At 38.8% G+C, this 24290-nt stretch overlaps 1 protein-coding gene across 2 annotated transcripts in view; it reads left to right on the top strand.

The window, feature by feature from the left end:
* FOCAD (focadhesin) overlaps positions 1-24290 on the top strand; it is a 147167-nt gene that overhangs the window by 109103 nt on the left and 13774 nt on the right. For both annotated transcript variants that reach the window (XM_060762447.2, XM_060762446.2), the window contains exons 29-36: positions 12590-12737; positions 12880-12999; positions 15805-15927; positions 17118-17195; positions 19262-19333; positions 20437-20539; positions 21674-21754; positions 23597-23725. In XM_060762447.2, the coding sequence (XP_060618430.2) occupies positions 12590-12737; positions 12880-12999; positions 15805-15927; positions 17118-17195; positions 19262-19333; positions 20437-20539; positions 21674-21754; positions 23597-23725 (854 nt within the window). The remainder of the gene's footprint in view (positions 1-12589; positions 12738-12879; positions 13000-15804; positions 15928-17117; positions 17196-19261; positions 19334-20436; positions 20540-21673; positions 21755-23596; positions 23726-24290) is intronic.

The following is a 24290-nucleotide window of genomic DNA, read 5'->3' as shown; positions in this document are numbered from 1 at the left end:
GATGACCTCCTAGACCTATTGGGCTTCCTTAAAAAAACCCTCTTTTTTCCTGGCATGCGTCAATCTCCTTTCTGCTTTGGGTTTAATTCTTCCTTACAGCTGTTTCTACTCTTTACTCCAGAGGAGAGGTGACTGGTAGTAGTTTTCAGGGAATTAGGGTTTCCTTTTTGTTTGCTGGGATTAATAAAAAAGATTAAACTGTGATGCCAAAAAGCAAAGGAGGAGCCAAGTTCGGCTCCTGTTTGTTTTAGTAGTGGGTGGGTTTTTGTACCAGGAAGGCCCTTTCCATTACATGCTCCCAAAGGGCACAAAGGAAAGCAGATTCACGCTCAAGTCTAGCAGCCATAGCCAGAACATCCAGGGCTACTGCACCCATTGCATTGTCATTATACTGAAGTACAATCTCTGCAGGGAGAAAAGTTATTTGATTTTTTTAAAAAAAAATTATTGTGTATAAAATAAATCAAAACAGGGGGAAAAAAACAAAAGAGCAGGAGGGAAAAAGACTTCTGCTAGCTCAGTAGAAAAAAACACACACACCAAAAGTGACAAATTATCTGGATAAATATTGAAATGAAGTTGCTACAGTGGTTGCTAACTTACACATGTTGAAGTGTAGAGGATTGTAAAGTCCTCAATTCATGGAAATATAGCAAGTGGGCATTAATTGTTTTGCTATTGAAATATTAGATTCTTAGCCACAATAAAGGCTCAGGGAATCCATTTCCATTGACGGTTAAATTAGCTTTTGAGTCTGGTAGTTAATTTAAAATAATGTGTTCATCATTATTTTTCTGTATCTTCCACTTGTTTCTGATTTTTACTGTTATTTATTCATTTTTATGTTAATACAGCAATATCAATTGTCAATCCTGAGCCAGCTGTGGGTCCCCAAACTTGCCTCCTATCACCTTTCTTAGTAATATCAGCATGATTCCTACTGCAATGTTTAGTTTGCATGTTTATTTTGCCATGAACTCACTATTTAGTTAACAAACAATGCTTATTGCTGCCCTCAAATGTAATTTACGTATTAGTAGTAGTAATATTAACATTTATAGCTCACCTGTCTCACAGGAATTGAGTCCCAAGGTGATTCATAATCTTTTTTAAAAAACTATACATTTAAAAACACACAAAAGGAAAATATTAAAATAGAATTAAACTAGGACACTTAAAAAGACAATTCAGGTACAATACAGTAAAATAAATAATTATCCATGAAACAGCATATAGTGTCACCCATTTCATTAAAAAAACAGTGTGTTTTAAAAGCCTGTCTGAGTAAATGAACAGCATGCAAAAAAAAAAAAAAAATGTGTAATACAATCCTGATATTCATTCATTGCATCCTGATTTCAGACATAGGCAACATTTACTGCATGGAATACCTTCCTCATTGCTCTCTCATGGTCTCTTAAGTGAATTACTGAGCATGTTTATGCATGAGATGGTCTGTCCAAATATTAGCAAATGTGCACACATACACACATACATACACAACTGGAATAACTTTGTTGCAATAAGGTGGATGTTGAGCCTAGGGCAGCACAGATCCTGCTCATTAATCGTGGCCCCGTGGGCAATAAGTGGCAGTCGGAATCGGCCAGTCACCCTCCATTCACAGATTCATTAATGAAGGACACTTTTGAAGCTTTCCTTGGTAACTGCACAGCGTTGATTTGAGCATAGCAGCCACGGAGCCCGCTCTTCGAATGGGCATGCACTCACAATACTGTCTGAGCTGCAGGAGCAGCTGTCTCACACTGCTCCTTTATCCGGAAGACCTATTCTGTTAAATTAACAGCTGGAGATAGGATATAAAGTGTGGATGAAAGGAAACTTATTTAGGTTTGCCGAGCAGCAGGCTGACATTCCTGGTGTCAAAGGGAAAGAATGGAGAGGTTGGGAAGTTGTTGAAAATATAACACCAAAGTCGCCCATTGAAAGATGCTTAAATCTACTTGGGGCTGTGAATAGTCTGAGGTGTTTTAATGGCCATTAAAGCTGTCGGCATATCTCAGGAAGCAGTGCTTGGATGTTGAAAGCCTTCTATTAGAGGTGGCTCTCAGGTTTTACTCCCAAAGTTTAAATTGTGGGCATTTATTAATGGATCCTATGGTGCCTTTCAACTGCATACAGGTTTCTGTTTATCCTTTTCCAGGGCATATTCAGAGTGATCAAAATGTCCCAGATTTGGCTCCTCTACTTTCCAGTTTTAAACTAAGTTAAAATAAACTGTCCCAGGAAGCTGGAATAAAAGGTTTCAAAGGAGCTGAAAGAAAATATGCTTGAATAAACAAAATGTTTATGGATCTCTCATACCAAATAGGAAAAACCAGAAACAAGGGACTTTTGGGTCCTTTTGATCAGTCTGGATTGGCCACCTTTCAAACAAAATAATTGCTCTTACTTAAAGTTAGATCTGGGAAATGGCATTTGGTCATTACTGGACCAAAGTTATTTTCCATTTTTACAGGTTCACTGTGGAATTTAGTTCATAGTATCAAATTGACGTTTTCCAAATGATATCCTTAAAATCTTTCAGCTTTAGGTCGTTTCATTTTCATTTTCTGAAGTTGCTAGATGGTATGGATATATATGTGTGATGAAGGGAAAAAATGAATTTTATATTTTGGAGGGGAAGGAAGAAGGGGATTCAGAATAAAGTTCATAGATTTGCTTTATGAAGTTTGGAGGAAATATCAACAATTTCATAGTACAGTAGAGTCTCGCTTATCCAACATAAACAGGCCGGCAGAACATTGAATAAGCAAAAATATTGGATAATAAGGAGGAAAAACCCATGATTTTACAAATTAAGTACCAAAACATCATGCTTTACAACAAATTGACAGAAAAAGCAGTTCAATATACGATAACATTATGTAGTAATTACTGTATTTGCAAATTTAGCACCAAAACATACAAGGGTTCTTTCTTTTACCTACCCTGGACATTATTCCACAGGTAAATATACACTCCACTTCCCTCACCTATCGATCCGGGCGGGAGGCAGACTGCATTGGATAATACAGAACGTTTGATAAGCAAAGGTTGGATAAGCAAGACTCTATTGTAATTGTTATCTGCATAGTTTTGTAACCTGAAGTTGTAACGCAAGCATGTTTAGAGATCCATGGCGGATTCAAGATATGGTGATACACACTAGCTAGGCTTAATAAAGATATTGGTTTAATAAGGAATTTGCCATATTCTTATCACCAGCATTACTCCCATACTCTTTGAATCACTAACCTTGATGCATTTTGAATGGGTGGTCTGTCAAAAGCTATTATCCATGGCACCCAAATCAACTATCAACATACAGGAGCAGTAAACGGATGTATATGAGATGCTGTTGCTATAACAGCATAGGAAAAGACTGTATCAAAGTCCCAGGGCTATTTGAGTTTTTCTTGAAGAAATGCTGACTTTGGAAAGTTTTTTTAAAAAGTTAATTATAGTCATTACTTTGAGGAAACACAAAGCATTATTGCTACAGTTTTGCTTTAAAAAAAAACCTTTTCAAATCAAACTGTTATTTGTGGTCAGTGACCAGTATAGTATCTCACCTTATAATCATCTATCTACAGCAGTACAGTGTTTACATTAGGTTAAGATGTAAATTACAGTTTAACACCGTTATAAACGATACTTATAAGACTGTACTCTGACTATAGGTTTTGAAAAGATAAACTAGACCTTAAAACTATATCATGTTAAAAACACCTTGTCCCTTACAATCTGGCAGCTAGAAAATTACTTTTAAAAGTTAATTAATTACAATCATTACTCCGAGGAAACCCGAAGCACTTTGCATTATTGCTACAGTTTTACTTTTTAGAAAAACCTTTTTAATGTCTTACTTCTCAAAAGTAACTACAACATTTTGTTTTTAGCTATATTTTTAAAAAATCTGAATGTGATAAGCTATTTCCATACAGTACAAACAATATTGTTCTCATCCACCTCATTATGGCCCCATGTCCCACACAAAATGCAAGGAAGCCGTGCAATGTGGCACCTGAACCATTGGGTGACACTTCAAACCTGTAACTATGAAAGTAAGTTGTCACAGAAGGACTAGATATCCCTTATTACACTGCAATTAAAACTTATAATTTTGGTATTGGGCTGGGCAAACTGGGAAATTGGTGACTAGTTACTTGCAATTTGTCCTCTGATGAAACCAAAGTTGACCTTGACAGACCACAATCTTATCTACGCACACTGTCTTTTTTTCTGTAAGTTTTCTACCTTTGCTGAAGCTGAGGTATATTGATAAAAGAATTAAGGAACACAGGTCTTTTTTTTAACGAAGCTTCTTTTGTGTCCCAGAATTCTTAAGACCCCCCTGATAGTTGAAGGTCATAATCTGAACTATTCAGGCAGTTCTGATTGAAAAATCAGTCACACTCTATTCATTATTTAAAATAGAAAGCACCTAAGCATTTCGAACCATCTGGCAGGTTAGTCTGATTAGTCTTGTCTTTGTCTTCCAATTGGAAATGCAGTTCATATGTAAGTTCAGAGTAAGTGTAGGAAGACAAGTTTTCAGACCTTTTCCTTGGCTCCTGTCTGTCTACTCCATTAATCATTTAGGATGCGTAGTCTCTTGCATCTCTTAAGGTTGAGAAAGATGGAGCAAAAAAATTTTTTTACCATCTTCTACTCTTCTGCTAACATACATATCTTGCCCAAGCTACCTGTTTGGTATCCAGGCGTTTCCATCAGGGACCTTGGGCTTATGTTGTCGAAGGCTTTCATGACCGGAATCACTGGATTGCTGTGAGTTTTCTGGGCTGTATGGCCATGTTCCAGAAGCATTATCTCAGGACCCTGGAAATGTTTCTTCCAGTAGGATGGGAGATAGGTAATTTTACTTATTTGCATGTATGTATGTACATGCTTTCAAGTTGCCTGTGGACTTGTGGTGAGCCTGTAAATTCTATAGAGTTTTCTTAGGTGAGGAATACTAAGGAATGGTTTTACCAGTTTCTCCCTCTAAAATATAGCCTAAGGTACTCAACAGTCTCCTATCCAAGAATTTGCCAGGTTGGTATTAACTTTGGTTAGCTTCCAAGATCTGATAGGATTTGGTGCCTTTAGAGTATTTACTTGCAGGTATGTTTTTACAAAACCGTGAAAACACAGTATGCTATAAATAATGATGATGAATATAGTGATGCCACCAACAAAAGCAGTCAACAAGTAAAGACAGTGTTAAACAAGGTTTAATTGAAATGTTTAAAGTTGATTTTTTTTTTTAAAAGGAAAATACGTTAGATTATTAAGTGAGTGCACAAGTGAGCATAAACTGGAGCTTTTCTGATTGGTAGTTCTTGGTGGCCCTGAGACCAACCTGCCCAATTTGTGGGTCTCAACATCCCAGCCTAGCCCTAGGCTGAACCGGTGCCTGACTGCTGTGACAGTCTAGATGAGGGTGAGCAAATTGAAGTTGAATTCAGATAAGACAGGTCCTCCTGGTCAGTCACAAGGCCAAACAGGGTATAGGGTTACAGCCTGTGCTGGTTGGGGTTACTATCTCTCCTTGAAGGCACAGGTTTGCAGCTTGGGAGTCCTTCTGGATTTATCACTGAGCCTGGAATCTCAGGTTGCAGCAGTGGCTAGGGGGGCTTTTGCACAATTAAAACTTGTGTGCCAGTTGCACCTGTACTTTGGGAAGTCAGACTTGGCCATGGTGGTCCATGCTCTCGTCACATCTAGGTTATATTACTGCAACGCGGTCTATGTGGGGTTGCCTTTGAAGACTGTTCAGAAGCTTCAAATAGTCCAACAAGAGGCAGCCAGGTTAATGACTGGAGTGGCATACAGGGAGCATACAACTCCCTTGTTACACCAGCTTCACTGGCTACCAGTTTGCTACCGATCACAATTCAGAGTGCTGGCTTTGGCCTATAAAGCCCTATATAGCTCTGGCCCAATTTATCTGTCTGAACACATCTCCCTTCTCAGTGATTGCCTCTCTGCAATCTCCCTTCCTGGTGAGATTAGATCAACCCCTCCTTCCTGTCCTTCAGAAGGATAGTAAAAACGTGGCGGTGGGACCAAGCTTTCGGGACAGTGCAATAAAGCAGCAATAGGAAACCTTACCAGGCCAATTAGATTTGATGGGGATGATCGAGACAGTTTTAAACAATGTATTTTAATGTTGAGACAAATATTTTTAATGTTTATTCATGTCCTGGCATTGAATGTTTGCTGTTTGTATGTTGTGCTCCACCCTGCCTCCCATCCCCTTCAGAGTGAGAAGGGCGGAATATAAATGTTTTAAATAAATAAAGTAAATAGGAGGCTCGAGCTCCCGACCCCCTCCTTCCAACGTTCTAGGTTTCATAGTTCAGATCTAATTCTAAACTACAGGCCTGAGCATATGTTTCCCCTACACTTCAAAATGTTGAGATAAAGGTTGAGATTGCATTTACTCTCTAACCTTAAGAATTTTCTGCTGGTTTGCCTTGAATAGTTATGGCTAAGCAGAACAAATGGTATACAATAGGTCAACTTTACTCACCTTTTAAGATTGTAATTATTTCTCATTTAGAACTTACCAGTTGAGGACAACACCCTTTCCAACAATTCCTTTTTTACTTGGTGAAATATGGACTAGCTTCTGTCTACCATAAAATCACTTTTTTGTATACCGCCTTATTTTCCATTGCCTTTAACTAATTCATAGTTTTTTGACAAATTGACTCTTGGAAACTGAATAAAAGATCCAGATGTGCAAATATATGCAAATGTATGTAGATTCTGTGTTTACTTGGCACAGAATTTAGAGTTTTCTTTGGCACTGGTTAGATGAAGCCCTTGCTGTAATCCTAGAAGAGCTTAGTTTAGAACTGAACTGGCACTCATCTGGCATAGTGGGACACATATGGCAAAAAGAGGAACATTGCATTGCAGTAGTCACTGCTTCATGTTTCAGTGCCTATGTAAGCATGAGAGAGAAAAAGCTCTCCAGCCGTTGCCAAATTAGCTTCCTCTGCCAGCAAAGAACAGATGGAAATACTGAGACAATGGTGTGGAAGAGATTAAAGATCTTTCCCCTCCTGTTTGAAGTGTGTGTTTCGTGGAGAAGATGCAAAACTAATAAGAGCTTGGTAACTATAGACACTATACAGTATCGTCTCTGGAATAAAAAATAGTCTACATTTTTTGAGCAACCTTTACTCCTTTTATGCTAGATTTTATGAAACTTTAGAAGTGTTAAATGTTTTGCGGGCGGTTCTGCATACTGCATTCCTAATCAGTGGTTTAGTATTTACTGTTATTTATGATACTCTCGTTGATGTTTAAGTTCCTACTCCTGTTTTGCTTGAAATCTAGTGACAAACCCCAAAATAATGATGATTTACATAACTTAAGACATGGAGATTGTTGTACACCTTGACTCAGTAAGAAATCAAGGTGGAGATTGCTCTCAAGAAATCAGAAAAAGACTAGAGTTTGGAAGGGTAGTTATTATTATTATTATTATTATTATTATAACTTTATTTGTACCCTGCTAGCATCTCCCAAGGGATTCGATGCGGCTTACAACAGGCCGAAGCCCACACAATACAACAATACAGTACCTAGCAAATAAAACAGTTAAGCAAAACAATAACAATGGCAGTACAACAAGACATTATTAAAACTGAACCGGCCAGAGGAGGGGTACAGGATTAAAAGTGCTGATGTGTCGGAGGGATATGGGATTATAATATAAGTGCGGTGTGCAGTGTGCGGTGATCTTGGTTCTAACTAAAGTGCTTCTGAGATTTGGTACTGGGGTTCCTAGTCTGAAAAGGCACATTGGAACAGCCAGGTCTTCAAACTCTTTCCGAAGACTGCCAGTGTAGGGGCTTGTCTGAGGTCTTTCGGGAGGGCATTCCAGAGGCGGGGGGCCACCACAGAGAAGGCCCTGTCTCGTGTCCCCACCAAGCGCGCTTGTGACGCGGGCGGGATCACGAGCAGGGTCTCTCCAGATGACCGAAGTGAACGTGTATGAAAAATCTCCCATGCTGTAGTATTTCTGTTGCTGTGTAAGAATGTGTAAGCTGGACAATGAAGAAAGGATAGGAAGACAATCAGCACATTTGCATTGTTTTGTAACTTGCCTCAAATCACGAGAAGAGGTGGGTAAGAAATAATAATAATAATAATAATAATAATAATAATTATTATTATTATTATTATTATTACTGCAAAGACTGGCACAAACCAGTAAAGGTGATCCCAGTGGTGATCGACACACTGGGTGCAGTGCCTAAAAACCTTGGCCTGCACTTAAACACAATTGGCGCTGATAAGATTACCATCAACAAAGATGGCAGGGACCTAACAGAAGCTGAAGAGATCAAGAGAAGGTGGCGAGACTATATGGAAGATCTGTATAGGAAGGATAATAATATTGAGGATAGTTTTGACGGTGTGGTGAATGAATTAGAACCAGACATCCTGAGGAGTGAGGTTGAATGGGCCTTAAGAAGCATTGCTAACAACAAGGCAGCAGGAGACGACGGGATCCCAGCTGAATTGTTTAAAATCTTAAAAGATGATGCTGTCAAGGTGATGCATGCCATTTGCCAGCAAATATGGAAAACACAAGAATGGCCATCAGACTGGAAAAAATCAACTTATATCCCCATACCAAAAAAGGGAAATGCGAAAGACTGCTCAAACTTCCGTACAGTGGCCCTTATTTCTCATGCCAGTAAGGTAATGCTCAAGATCCTGCAAGGAAGACTCCAGCAATACATGGAGCGAGAGTTGCCAGATGTTCAAGCTGGGTTTAGAAAAGGCAGAGGAACGAGAGACCAGATTGCCAATATCCGCTGGATAATGGAGAAAGGCAGGGAGTTTCAGAAAAACATCTACTTCTGCTTCATTGACTATTCTAAAGCCTTTGACTGTGTGGATCATAATAAATTGTGGCAAGTTCTTAGTGGGATGGGCATCCCAAGCCACCTTCCCTCTCTCCTGAGGAATCTGTACAAGGACCAAGTAGCAACAGTCAGAACTGACCACGGAACAACAGACTGGTTCAAGATTGGGAAAGGCGTACGGCAAGGCTGCATCCTCTCACCCAACCTTTTTAACTTGTATGCAGAACACATCATGCGATGTGCGGGGCTGGATGAATGCAAAGCTGGGGTGAAAATTGCTGGAAGAAACATTAACAACCTCAGATATGCAGATGACACCACTCTGATGGCCGAAAGCGAGGAGGAGCTGAGGAGCCTTCTAATCAAGGTGAAAGAAGAAAGCGCAAAAGCCGGGTTGCAGCTAAACGTCAAAAAAACCAAGATTATGGCAACAAGAATGATTGACAACTGGAAAATAGAGGGAGAAACCGTGGAGGCCGTGACAGACTTTGTATTTCTAGGTGCAAAGATTACTGCAGATGCAGACTGTGGCCAGGAAATCAGAAGACGCTTACTTCTTGGGAGGAGAGCAATGTCCAATCTCGATAAAATAGTAAAGAGTAGAGACATCAGACTGGCAACAAAGATCCGCCTAGTCAAAGCCATGGTATTCCCTGTAGTAACCTACGGATGTGAGAGCTGGACCTTCGGGAAGGCTGAGCGAAGGAAGATAGATGCTTTTGAACTGTGGTGCTGGAGGAAAGTTCTGAGAGTGCCTTGGACTGCGAGAAGATCCAACCAGTCCATCCTCCAGGAAATAAAGCCCGACTGTTCACTGGAGGGAAATATACTAGAGACAAAGTTGAAGTACTTTGGTCACATCATGAGGAGACAGGAAAGCCTAGAGAAGACAATTATGCTGGGGAAAGTGGAAGGCAAAAGGAAGAGGGGCCGACCAAGGGCAAGATGGATGGATGGCATCCTTGAAGTGACTGGACTGACCTTGAGGGAGCTGGGGGTGGTGACGGCCGACAGGGAGCTCTGGCGTGGGCTGGTCCATGAGGTCACGAAGAGTCGGAGACGACTGAACGAATGAACAACAACAACAAAGATTACCATCTGCCAGCTGCAAAAGGCCACCCTACTGGGATCTGCACGCATTATTCGCCAATACATCACACAATCCTAGACACTTGGGAAGTGTCCAATGTGTGATCCAATACAACAGCCAGCAGAGTGATCTTGTTTGCTGTGGACTCATCTTGTTGTGTTTCAAATGATGATGATGATGATGATAATTAGAAATGTACTGGAGGATGATCCTATAGATACCATGGACTGCCATAAAGATAAATAAATGTCCCAAGAATGAATCAAGCCTTAAAAGTCATGAAATGGTTCAGCTGAAGTTATCATACTTTTGACACATGGAAAAATATTGCAACACTCAGTAAGATGGAAGGTGATAGGAAAAGAAGAAAACTGTGTTGCAGATGGATTGATTCAATCAAGGAAGCCACAGCCCTGGGCACTTTTGGAGGTCTCCCTTCATAGGATTGCCATAAGTCAGAACCAACTTGATGGTAAACCACAAGAGCTGCTCACAAACCTTCATTGATGTATCTAATTATGTAAGCCACTGGCATCCAATTCCAAGTTAATTATGAATTTTGTGAAGGATATACTGTCTCTCTTTGTCATTGGGTGACACCTGAGTTATAATGATACAAGAGAATGAACAAAATGAGATGAAATAAAGAAATCCCTTTCCACCCCTACACCTCAATGACTTCAATAATGATAAATGCCAGGGGTCCTCAAACTAAGGCCGGGGGCCCAGATATGGCCCTTCAAGGTCATTTACCTGGTCCCCACCCAGGGTTAATCTAAGTCTGAAATGACTTGAAAGCATGCAACAACAACAATCCTATCTCATCAGCCAAAAGCAGGCCCACACTTCCCATAGAAATACTAATATGTTTATATTTGTTAAAATTGTTCTTCATTTTAATTATTGTATTGAATTTAAGTGGTTTTTGCTCTACAAATATGATATGTGCAGTGTGCATAGGAATTCATTCATGTTTTATTCAAATTATAATTTAGCCCTCCAACAGTTTGAGGGACTGTGATCTGGTCCTCTGTTTAAAAAGTTTGTGGACTCCTGATGTAAGCAGCTGCATGGCTCTTGTAAATAAAGTGAATGCATTTTATGTCAATTTCTTTTAAAGTGGTTGTCCGTTAATGAACTTATTTGATTCATTTCCAAAATGCTATTGAGCTGCAGTAAATCTATTGAGTTAATTGTTGATTAGTAAGAAGACATTTATGTAAACCCCATTGGTTCAATCAGACTACTGATAGGATTGCAGCCATAGTCAAATATTACATTCATCTAAATGTAGGCAAATGTCTACAAGAGCATATGTGTGTTTGTAAGGGTGTGTGGCCACGCCATGCCTTGTTCAACTTTCAATCTGAGGTTAAAATAACCACTCCAATTTAAGTGGATGGTTTGCGGTTGCCTAAATCCTGTTTCTAGTTTCCTGTTGAGTCAGTGGTTGAACGGAAAATCAGTTGTCATGTTGATCCCATTGCTTCTGCTCTTATTGGAGCTAGCAAGTAGACTTGGGCGGCCATCATTTGCTGCTTTATGTCCATTCTCCCGATGAGAGGAATCTATATGACTAAATCTGCTTGTATCTGCCAGTTTAGGTATACATTTTTTTCAGCTTCTAAGCTACAATTATGTATTGTTCAGATTCATAACCATGCATCTTGTGAAATGATTTTCGGCAGATGCCTGAAAATGATTATTCTCATTTTTACAAGAGAATTACCATTTCTTTTCAGACAATCTTGAACAAAAACAATGCTTCTAAATTGTCTGTGTCAAAATCTTCATATTGACCCACCAAGAAAAAATGTGTATGTTTTTTTACAAATATTTTTATGCAGCTCAATTATTTACTGTTGGAATTCCTCTCTATGACGCATTGCTGCCATCTACTGGGAGAGAACTCATAAAGTAATATTCTTGGTTTGCTGTGCAACAATAATTGGTTACGACAACTATTGTTTTTCCTCTAAGTACCCACATCTTTCATGAATGTTTATAGGACAGATATGTTGTTGATCTTCAGAGATATATTAAAACCCAGGTGTTGTTTTTCATAAAGGCTGATAAAGCACATATATGGCAGATATGGAAAATCACTGGTAATCCAGTTGAGCTAGACTGAAACTCCCGTAACCATTGACTATACTAGAGGGAGCTAATGAGAACTGTGATTCAAAATATCTAGAGGACATGGCATGATACATGACAGTGTAGATGTTCTGTAGAATTAAGGCAATTTTTGAATGTGACAATTATAAGAAGTAGCTCCACCAATCCATGTGTCCATTATTGCATGAATGATGAACCTATGGAAATCACTATAACATATGTAAAATGATAAATGAATGTATTCAAACACTACTTTTCAAATAATTGGTTCCCATTTTCCGCATTAATATACGTATCTTAATTCATAACATTAATGTCAGTGATAGCATATGTATCCATAACAGATCCCCATATAATATAGTGAGGCATAAAACCAATTTGTGTTCTTGTTTCTTAATTATGGAAAGCAAACCATGTATATAGTTATGGTGCGATTTTCATGACTGTTTAGATTGTTTTAATTCTATTTTCCTGTTTATATCTTAAGCACTGGCTGTATCTTGGGAGTAGGACTTGTTCTCTCACTGATGTGTCACAGTAACCTAACAGACTCCCAAAATCACATCACTACCACTTTGCGTAAACTTTACAAATACTTGGATGATGCAGAAGACCAAAGCAGAACCTTTCAGGAAGTAAGTTATCTTGAACTTACTATTCATCAATTCCTTCTTCTGTACAAACTTGGTCTTTTCCAAGTTGTATGGCCTTGAAATATTTTTTCCCAAAAATCTCACTGATTCAATAATTTATGTGCTGCTTTTCTTGCTTATCCAGATTCTTGCCTATGCAGTTTCCTGTGCCAGCATTTCCGCTTTCAGTGTTAAAATCATTGAAGCCACAGAGGCTGAGGAGATCATGAACAAGTTGCAGAAATTAACTGAATCTAATCAGCAGGTTGGATCTAAATCATGCAATCTTTTTTATACTATATTTGTTTGCCAAAAGCTACTGTACCATTATGTGTTGCCATAATATTTTATGATGCCTAACTCATTAGATTCTCTTGGTCATTGAACTAAAGAAAAAGTTTGAGAAATAACCTAAGGCCTAACTTAAGTACACAGTTGCTATTTTATGGTGTTATTGCTGTATGTAAACTTTGATTGAAGTAGTGTAAGAGTAACGTTCCTCAATACTTTGGTGCTTTGAGGAGTTTATACTCTAAATGGGGGGAGGGGCAGGGGGAGAAACAGCACAGATTATGGCAAGAGAATGTGGGAGAGTTATCCCAAACATAGGTCTTCTTTATTTGATGCGGGAGAACAGCATCCCCCCTCTGCGGGGGGGGGGGGGGTCCAGGGACTAGTACTGTATTTGTGCCCATTTGCTACAGTTGTTTCCCTTTTCATTTTCAATAAGGAGACCCAAAGTGGGTGCCAACATATTTCAGACAATACAGATTCAAAATATAAAAAGTCATTGAAGTATTTAATGACTTATATGAAATATAAAAATTTTTAAATTAATAAAACATTTATAAAGTTAAATTATTAAAATTCATTAAAAAGCTATACACCAGCCTTACAGCTAGTGTTATAAAGCATTCAAATTTACTTCCGTCAGTTTTTAAAAGCCTGATGGCATGACTTTTTTAAACCTACTAATGGAAAGAGAGCAAGGATGGGACTATTGTGGCCTCCCTAAAAAGGAAGTAGCAACCAAGAAGATCCTCTTCCTTGTTCCCACAGAATGATCCTGAGAAGGTGATGGGACAGAAAAAAAAGACCTGTCTATTGTTGTAAAGGACTTATAAAGAGAGTTAGTTGTTGAGTTGTTGTTGTTGTTGTTGTGTGCCTTCAACTTGTTTCTGAGCTATGGGACCTTCAGGTGACCCTATCATAGGGTTTTCTTTAGCTGACAGTGTGTGGCTCACCCGGCGTCACTCAGAGGGTTTCTATGATTGTGTGTGGAATCAATCCTCTCTCCAGAGTCATAGTCCAACATTCAACTCGCTACATCACATTAGCTCTCCATAATGGGAAATATGTTCCTTGAAGCAGTCTGAACCATATAAGGCTTTATATACCAAAATAACTACTTTCAATTGTGCTCGGAAACAGGTTGGCAGCCAATAGAGTGTTGCAACAGTAGATTTGTGTGCTCCCTGTAACCAACTCCAGTTTTTTAACAATCTGGCTGCAGGTCTTGGGCAGACTGAAGTTCCTGAGCACTTTTCAAAAGGTAGCTCCCCATAGAGCACATTGCAGCAACCAAGACACAATGTAATGAAAGTGTATATGGTATACTTTATTCTCTGTTAGCCTTATAGGGACTAGCACTGGATGGTTAAGGGACCAGAACTGGTCAGAGGATCATCACTCTGAGTAACACTGCCTTGAAACATTCAGAGGGCTTTCCCCTGACAAAACCTTGACCTTGAAAAATACAATGTCTGTGTTGTAGATACAGGGAAATAGTATTAGAGGTTAAACCCAAGGTTTCACAGACAGAGTGGATCCAGAGAAGGGGTATTAAAGAAGAAAAGGTGACCGGAAAGGTTTCCAGAAGTGATAGCCAATCACAGGTTTCAAGTGCTAAAATATGTTCCCAGAACATATTTTATGTTCTGGGGACGGGGTAGAAATGCTGGAAATGCTGGAAATAGATCCCCTGAACCAGGCCCGTAGCCAGGATTTGGATTCCGGGGGGGGGGGGGGGGGGGGGGCTGAGTCTGAGTGAAAAAGGGTCTACCCTAGCAAATCTTTTGTATCATTACCCCAATACCCCCATGCATATGAGATATTGAGCATGGTGATCAGATCATGATATGAATAAAAATAACAGTTTAAATAATGTACCAGTAAGGCATTTTCGCAGACCACAATGAGATTTGGGGGGGGGGGGGGCTGAAGCTCCCCATCCCCTCCCCCCCCCCCCCCCCCGGCTACATGCCTGCCCTGAACCTTTGGAAGGGAATGGTTGAGGAAGCAGGATTCCTCCAACTTATTCTATTCACATTGGCCACTATAATGCACCTCCTTGGAGCCTGATATACTTGGTGCTATTGTTTACTTTTTGAACGCAGAAGCTACAAGCAGCAAAACTTGGGGGATTTTGTCTTCCTGGATTATAGAAATTCTCAAGTTGCTGGTTGGTGAACTTTTGATCCCTTTTGAGTCTGATGATATGGAACCACAATAGTTTATTTATTACTTGTTTTTCTTGCCTTTATTACATAAAAAGCACTCAAGATGACAAACATCACTAAAAACATTTAAGGCAATAAAGCCATTAAAATCCATAGATAGCAAAACAGTTAAAAGGTCAAATTGAAAAGAGCTTTATTTACACTCTTTCTAACAAATAGCGAGAATGGTCATGGATCGCAACTCTGAGAAGACATTAGCATAGAACAGAGCAGATATACTTTCGTAGTACAGATATGGTGTATCTGTTGGGTTTTCAACTTGTATCCCATCTGTGTATACACTAGTGTGGAGATTTTCCACTCAGGTAACCACACCAGTCAAAATTCCTTTCAGGCAATTCCTCCAAAGTCACCTACTGAGTGAGATTCTAACCCTGGAGTCCTAGTTCAATTAAACCACGACACTGATCATATTTAAGTATAATATAATATTATGTGAATCCTGAAATGGTATGTTTGAATAATATAGAATGTTTTTATTTTATCAAAGCAGAAAATATTATTACACTGTTCTTCTGAATTATTGTGTACCTTTTCTTTTTCTGTTGCAGACTCCTGGCTTTGCTTTGGCATTGGGGAGTATTGTTCATGGACTGTCAGTGTGTGGTCATGGTAAAGCGGAAGACCTTGGTAACAGGCTGTTTCCTGCCTGGATGAGAATTTTACTGGCTGAGGTACATAATTTTGCATGTTATTAAGAGGGGATAATTGATTTTATGAGAAGTAATCTATATGCCACTTTTTAAAGCCCATGGGTCATGTAAGCTAACCTTTCCCACATTGGCTGGAGGTGCTGGAAGTTGTATTCAAACATATCTGGAAGAGTAGCGTCTGGACAACAGATATTTCTGGCTTGCTGACCTTATTTTAGTTCTTAATTTGGTGGTTTCAGATTCAGCACACCTCCAAAGTTCTGCAAATTTCCTACAAAAATATTTTCATGTCCAAAATACTTATGTTAGTATTCTGTCACATACATTCTGTTGCCCTTTATGAATGAAGGAAAGATCCAGAGCACATTTTGGTATCTTTACATTGCAGGAGAAATATAGGTTGTATCTAATTCATTCATGTTTTTTAATTGAACATTTTTTGAAAATGTTTTTTCTTCTTCAATTTTGACCTCTGAAACAAAATTTGCAGACAGTGTGACAATGACATTAGCCCTTTCAATATCTCATCAATTAGTTGTAGCAATGGGTTAGCATCCATAGATAGCTGCTGTCCTAGAAGCAGGCTTTACCTGCAGAAAAACATGTCTAGTTGGGAGGTCCCTAGTTTTTCTACATATACTCTGTGGGTCTAAGGCTATGGCCAGCATTGTTCTTGCTACCATTCAGCCCTGGAATAGCCTCATCCAGTCCCGGTGAGACTGCAGGATTACTCCCCACATCCATGCTAGTTTTACATTGTTGAAATAAGTTTTTTTTCCCTTTAGAATTATTCAAATTGCTTGTAATAAGAAGTCCTTCATATTTTGATATTTTTAAAAGACTAATACAGTACTAGCATAATATTTACTGTATTAGCAAGGCTAGAGAGGGATTGGTTTTCACAGGTGCTCAATCTATCCCCACTCTTGTATCTTGTAGGCAACACAAAGAGTGAACACACAAAGATTCTAGGCTGGAGAGACACAGAGGATCTGTAAAATGGCAGGAGTCAAAGTATAGTTCTTGTCTCAAATCAAAGTTCTAGTTTCCAATAAAGGTTGAGGTTAATTTATTTTGTTCCAGCATCCGGCTTTCTGGCATATGTAGTTGGGAGAACTGTCTTTGGGCTAGTCTTGGAAGTGGAAATGATGGGTGTTATTACCTATTAATCTATTCAATATGCTCTTATGCTTCTTTTACTTCAATTCTAGGGAGCTCCTACAATGCAGCGCCTTGCAGCAATCAATGGGCTCGTGTCTGTGGTAGGTTCTGAAGGAACAATGATACAGGTAAAGAAGGAATTCTGCTAAGTAATTTTGATCTGAAATTGCTTTTAAAAATACTAAGTATAGGAAGACAGTTTTGGAGATATATTTTATTTCTTTAGATTTGTTGAAATCTTATTGTTCTTCCACAATATGTTTTGTCAGTTAATTAAAAAATGTCAGAATTAAAGCTTAGCCAGCAGATACATTACTTCTTTATAGTTCTTTTCAAATTTACAAAATTATATGTTTAAGTGTGTGATTATTCATTTGTAGTGGAAATGGTCAACATGTTGACCATTTCTACTACCTTGGCAGCTACCTCTCCTCAAAAGTCAACATTGACACTGAAATACAACACTGCCTGAGCTCTGCGAGTGCAGCATTTTTCCAAATGAAGCAGAGTGTTTGAGGATCAGGACATCTGTAGGGACACCCAAGATGCTTGTTTATAAAGCTATTGTTCTCCCAAACCTGCTATATGCCTGCGAAACATGGATTATCTACAGACGTCACATGCAACTCCTGGAACGATTCTATCAGTGTTGCCTCCAAAAAATCCTGCAAATCTCTTGGGAAGATAGATGGACAAATGTCAGCGTGCTGGAGGAAGCAAAGACCACCAGCACTGAAGCGATGGTCCTCCGCCATCAACTCAGCTGGACCGGACCGTTGTCCAGATGCCTGACCACTGTCTCCCAAAGCAGTTGCTGTACTCCGAACTCAAGATCGGCAAACGGAATTTTGGAGGACAGGAAAAGAGATTTAAGGATGGGCTGAAAGCCAACCTTAAAAACTGTGGCATAGACACTGAGAACTGGGAAGCCCTGGCCCTTGAGCACTCTAACTGGAGGTCAGCTGTGACCAGTAGTGCTGTACAATTTGAAGAGGCATGAATGGAGGGCAAAAGAGAGAAACGTGCAGAGAGGAAGGCGCATCAAGCCAACCCCAACCAGGACCACCTTCCACCTGGAAACTGATGCCCTCACTGCAGGAGGACATGCAGGTCAAGAATTGGGCTCCACAGTCACCTACATACCGCCAGTACACTGAACTTGGAGGACAATCTTACTCAGACAACGAGGGATTGACTAAGTAATTCATTTGTAGTCAGATACTGCTTGTAAATAAAATATGATGTTGTAGTGAGTAGAGAACAAATACATAGTTTGCACTATGCTAGCCATGATGTTTGAGCTATGTGAATATTTACTTTATATCTAATATTTGTATTGCTCTGGCTACATAGTATGTATATTACATGGATTTGTTATGAAGATTGGGCTATTATTAATATATGTAACAGCATGTATAATGGAAGTTCAGTTCTCATCAGAAATGGCTCTCCATTTTTTCCATGTTTCCATCATATGAATAAGAAGTAGCCATTCATTTACGTGGAAGAGACAGTTCAGTTCTTCCCTGATTCCACACTCATTAAGACTCAGGACTCCCTTGGTTGTTGAGAGTTGAGAGTTGGCTTTCATGGATTGATATTATATTTCAGTAACAATTTGTGGGTTCTTTTTTGTTTTTTGCATTCTAGGGTTTCCATACACAATTTCATTTTTTATGAAAATTTGTGTACTTAATTTCACTTTTTGGGTACTCAATTTTTATGTACTCCATTTTTTTCTCTTTGATATCTAATTGAGGTTATGCTTTGATAAAATGAAGGATTTGTTGCTATTCTAGATGGCTGTGTCTTAGAACAAGTATATGGCTTAAAATAACTTCTAGAGTTTTAAGATTTTTCAAGTCAGAGCTATATAGTTACAATTAGGAAAAAATCAAGCAGTCTAATAAAAGATGATATCAAGATATTTCATATGTTTCTATTGCAGGTATTATGAAATGCTGCTGATCTTATTATTCCGTATTTTAAATGATATTTAGAAGTTTTATCCACACTATGTGAATGAATGTCTGTATTTTTTCTGTTTGTGTGTTATGATCTTTTTCCATGGTGTATGAGAGAAGACCATAACACAGAGGCACCCTCCTCGCATTGCTATTTCAAGTTAATCTATGACTTTTCAGTTGTTCATCAATTCTGTGTTGACTCTTTCCTTACATGATTTCTTTGACAGTTGAAAACGGAGGCTATCCAATCTTCACAGTTTCAAAGCAGACTTAATGAAATTATCAGAACACTAAGCCAGGTGAGAACCTTCACTGCTCGTTTCTTTGGAGCCCAGCATGGTATAGTATTAATTTTTCCAATGGCTGAAGAAATAGACAAAAAACAGCCAGGAGAGGTTGTCCATCAGGCCTTTTCAACATTGCTGGCTCCTGGCAAAACACTAGCTTTCTACTAAAATATATTTTTGTAATCATTAGTATATGGAGACAACAGAAAAATCCTAGTTTCCAGTTTTGGAATACAGTTATTTCATCACTCAGTCACCTTTTCAGTAGCTCACATTAAGTCTAGTCATGTCCGACTCCAGGGGTTGGTGCTCATCTCAATTTCTAAGCCAAAGAGCCAGTGTTGCCCGTAGACACCTCCAAGGTCATGTGGCCAGCATGACTGCATGGAGCACTGTTACCTTCCCACCGGAGCAGTACCTATCAATCTACCCACATTTGCATGCTTTCAAACTGCTAGGTTGGCAGAAACTGGGGCTAACAGTGGGAGCTCACGCTGCTCCCTGGATTTGAACCTACGACCTTTCAGTCAGCAAATCCAGCAGTTCAGCAGTTTAACCCAGTGCACTACCGGAGGCTCCAGTAGCTCATATCTATAAAATATTTCCAGAAACATACTTGGAAGAGAGGCTAGATCAGGCATGGGTGAACTTCAGCCCTCTGAGTGTTTTGGACCAACTCCCACAATTCCTAAGAGCACATAAGCTGTTAGGAATTGTGGGAGTTGAAGTCCAAAATACCAGGAGGACTGAAGTTTGCCCATGCCTGGGCTAGAGTGATAGCCACTTCTTCCTAGTTTTTTTTTTCATTCAACATGGCTGCCAGGCATTTCCAGCACTTTATGTAGATAATGTTATTTTATTTATAAACTCCTAGATGTTTTGAACTTTCATAATCTCTGAAGGAGTTTCATCATTCCATAGTTGTGCTGAATGGAGGTGAAGTCTATCCATAGAGATTTACATTCTGATTATTCAACTCCATTCATATAAGTTGTGGCAATTCCTACATGGATTTTAGGGGCTATAAAATGTCTTATTGCTTCATTACTTTATGGCACTTTACTTACATAATGAAAATTACATTTTTGACTGTGGTGCAATGTTTACATTTATAGATAATCGGCTTTTCTGGAGTGATTGGCCTTCAAACAAATGCAGCATGGCTTTTGGGACATTTGCACCTCTCTACTGTGTCTGCAACCTGTAGTCGCACATCTGGTAATTCTATCTGAATAATTTATTACATGTAAAAATCTTTTTAAAATTCAACAAGTTATTCAACAAAGATTTGTTATTTCTATTTAACACCAACTGACAAACTCTTGTGTGTGTTTTCATTGAAACTGACTTGAGTGGGGAACTAATCATTTGATAGCATTCAGTAGAGCTCCAAATTTCATATCACTGCTTCTTTATTCAATCTGTGTTTGGAAGATTTTCAGACAGCATTTGAATGATAATTTATGATATATTGAAGCCAGCAGATAATGATTCCATTGCATGCCAAGGTCAATGTGGAAATTAATCTAATTTGTGCCGCTATAAATTGATCCTCTTTAAGTGACAACATTATAAAACCTGGATTTATAATATGGTTTTTACAGTTACCAATATCCCTGCGGCAAGTTTTGCACACACACAGTGTTTATAAGCAATGGCTGAAAACATTTGGACTGCCTTGTTTTCTTGCTTCATGCAGTAGCTATCAACAGAAATGAACAGTAACAAGTACATTCACTATCTGATGATTGAACCTCACATTGTTACATATTAGGACTGAAAATACTCCACAGCTTTATAAAGTCTGTATGGGGACCATTTTTTTTACTTTATATGACTAATCACATGTGTTTGGTCCACTCAGTTAATTTCCCCCCCACAATTTCAGTAATATATATGCTAGAGAGGGCATAAATAGTGAATTCACCTTCTTCTATCCTTGAGACATAGTCATTGTCTGAGAACACTGAGAAGGAAGAAGGGAGCTCAGTGATCAGGAATGGGCTTTTCGTGCAAAAGGTTCTTAATATCTCCAAATAGGGTTGGAAAGGACTCCTGTCAGAACGATACTGCTAGCCAGTGAAGACCAGTGATGGGCTACCGCGACCTTCTTGATATTTGTTTGCCTGCAACTTTTACCGGTCTTTAAGTACCATTGTCAGTGGTGAACAACTGTGAGATCTGGAGTTCAAAAGTATCTGGGAGGCCACAGTTACTTACCCTTGATGTAGATAGAACTGAACTCATTGTACCAGTCATTGTATCAGTAGATAAGGCACCTCTCTGTGCAAATTATGACATGAAGCACATAATTTGATCTGATTGGCATTTGCTATCCTTTTGTCTTCACAGTTCCTCCAGATTTTAGCTATCTCCCTGAGAAAAGCTTCCTTAGAGCAGCCGTTGACTTTGTGATCGAAGCTGGAAAGAAAGGTAAATCTTGTTCTGAAAATGTATGTTGGGAAGAATGATACCTCCATTGTTGCATAAAAATGTTGTAAATAAATAAATATTGCTGAAAAACACAGCTTGTATATGTCCCTTAGAGAACACAGCACAAGCTCATTTATATAATTACATGACCCTTCTACAAATGACACGTCAATAACATTACTAATGTACTTATATCCCAAATTTTGAAAAGATAGAATTTCAATAACCCTGCACAATATTTATTCTACATTTTATTTTATATATTTATTTTATTATCTCAGTGGTGATTCCATGTTTGCCAAGATAATGCTGGATGCATTGCGGGTGTTCTCATAGGTTGATCAAAAGAAAGGATAAATTGCTTGTGTTATAGTGGTTTGAGTGCTGAACTGGGATCCTGAAATTCAGTGCAGGCCTTGAGTAATCTGGATGTTTTAAGGATAAAGTGGGCAGCAGGAAAATACTTTGAGCTAAATGGAGGAAAAGGAGGTGTAAACATGATATATGAGTATATGGGATGGAATCCCTTTCATGTCTCTTAAATTTGTCCTATAAGTATCTTCCTACACCCAGATTTCTCTTTGAAGAGAAATAAGTGAAGGAGGGAAGAGTCTTAAGGATATTGTATTTTCCTCATGCCAGCTAGTTCCACCTTAATTCATATTGTAATTAAGTGACATGTGTAAATGACAGAAAGGTAGATAAAACACCTTTGAGATAGAGATAATGGAGTTTGTAGTCTAAGCTTTCATAGGTTAATTTCAAATGTTGCATCAGATGAAGTAGACACATATATTTAAGCTTTTGTTAGTCCCAAAACCTTTGTAAGATACTTTTGCATAGTGATGCAGACTAACACAATTGTGTCTTTGAATACTGCTACAAAAGTATGTCTTTCTTGAATCAGCATGAGAATGTGACCAAGTAGTCTAGGACCCACAACATTAAGAATTTATTCAGCATAATTATCTGCTTGTGCTTATCTTCAGGTTAATTTGTGGTAAGATAGTATTCTCTGGATTGTTTTTTTATCATTTATGTATTCTGTTTTTCTGCATTAATACAGTTGATATTAATTGTTTTACTGATATGGCGCAGTTGTGGCGTAGCTGGTTGGGAGTCAGCTGCATTAAAATCACTACTGACTGAGATGTCACGAGTTTGAAGCTAGCTCAGGTCAGAGTGCGCTTCCGGCCATTTGTCTAGCTTGCTGTCAACCTTTGGAGCCCAAAAGACAGTTGCATAAGTAGGAAATTTAGGTACCGCTTATGCAGGGACGCTAATTTAACTAATTTACGTCACCATAAAACTCTCCAACAGCGTGCAAAGAATGAGGAAGGTGTCACAAGGGGATGGTGAAGCGACAGCTCCCCCGGTGATTGGAATTCAAAAAGTATACCCTCATGAAGCTGGAAAGTTAAATAGCCTCTGTGTCTCTGTCTATATATGTTGTGTGTCTATGGCATTGAATGTTTGCCATGTATATGTGCATTGTGATCCGCCCTGAGTCCCCTGTGGGATGAGAAGGGGAGAATATAAATGCTGTAAATAAATAAAATAAATCAATGTCCTTTTTGTTTTACAGATCAGAGGGGTGGTAGGATAGTTTCTAGTAAATATAAGTGATTCACTGTGGAGATAGTGAACAATTTGCTCAGATGAAGGTTTTTTTTTTTTAATTCTCCTAGCTCTTGTTTGTGTACAAAGACTTTTCAGTCTTGAAAAACCAGTATACTTTGTACTGCTCCAAAAGTCATGACAAATCTTCTAGTATTACTGTGTGTTCTTTTGATGACTCTGCTTATGCCATTACAATGGTATGTATTTTGTCTTCTGTTGTAGGTCCTGAACAAGTTCGACCCAGTTTAGTAAAGGCAGCTATGGTGCCCATAGCTTTGATTGGAGAAAAGTACCAATATCCACCAGTGAACTGGGCGGCTCTTCTTTCACCTCTGCTGAGGTTAGATTTTGGTGAGTTGAAAGACTAACAATCACCAAATGAATTTCATATGACTTTTATTACAAGATGAGCAACTTGTCTTCCAGTTGTTGTGCAGTGATGCTGGTGATGCAGTGGAAGCCCTCATAACACAAAGCCCTCACACAATCTGAAATTTTGGTTGGAGTCCCTTTGGCAAAATATATGCTGTTATATTTTGGATAACTGGAATTCTTGCTTTCTTCATTCATTATAAGACGTGGTTCAATGGGATGGGGAGGTCATTTCACCGGAGAGACCTCACTGTATTTAATGGGTTTTTTTCTCTATCCTTTTTGGTACATAGTTTACAGCAGTGGTTTCCAACCTTTGGTCCTCCAGCTGTTTTGAAATTCAACTCCTAGCCAATTTACCTGCTGTTTAGAATTGTGGGAGCTGAAGTCCAAAATACCTGATGCTGAAGAAAGGATCATCATAGACTGGTAGGATTAGGAATTGTGCATCCTATTTGGAGCATTCTATAGCCCTTGCAATTCCTGAAATACTGCCATCACATTAAAAAAAAACTGTGAGAGCCGTTCAGCAGTGGAACTCTCT

Source organism: Anolis sagrei, chromosome 2 (assembly GCF_037176765.1).
Source record: "Anolis sagrei isolate rAnoSag1 chromosome 2, rAnoSag1.mat, whole genome shotgun sequence".
NCBI classification, from domain to species: Eukaryota; Metazoa; Chordata; class Lepidosauria; order Squamata; family Dactyloidae; genus Anolis; species Anolis sagrei.
Note: the sequence above shows the minus strand (reverse complement) of the source record. Positions and strands in the feature narration are given on the sequence as shown.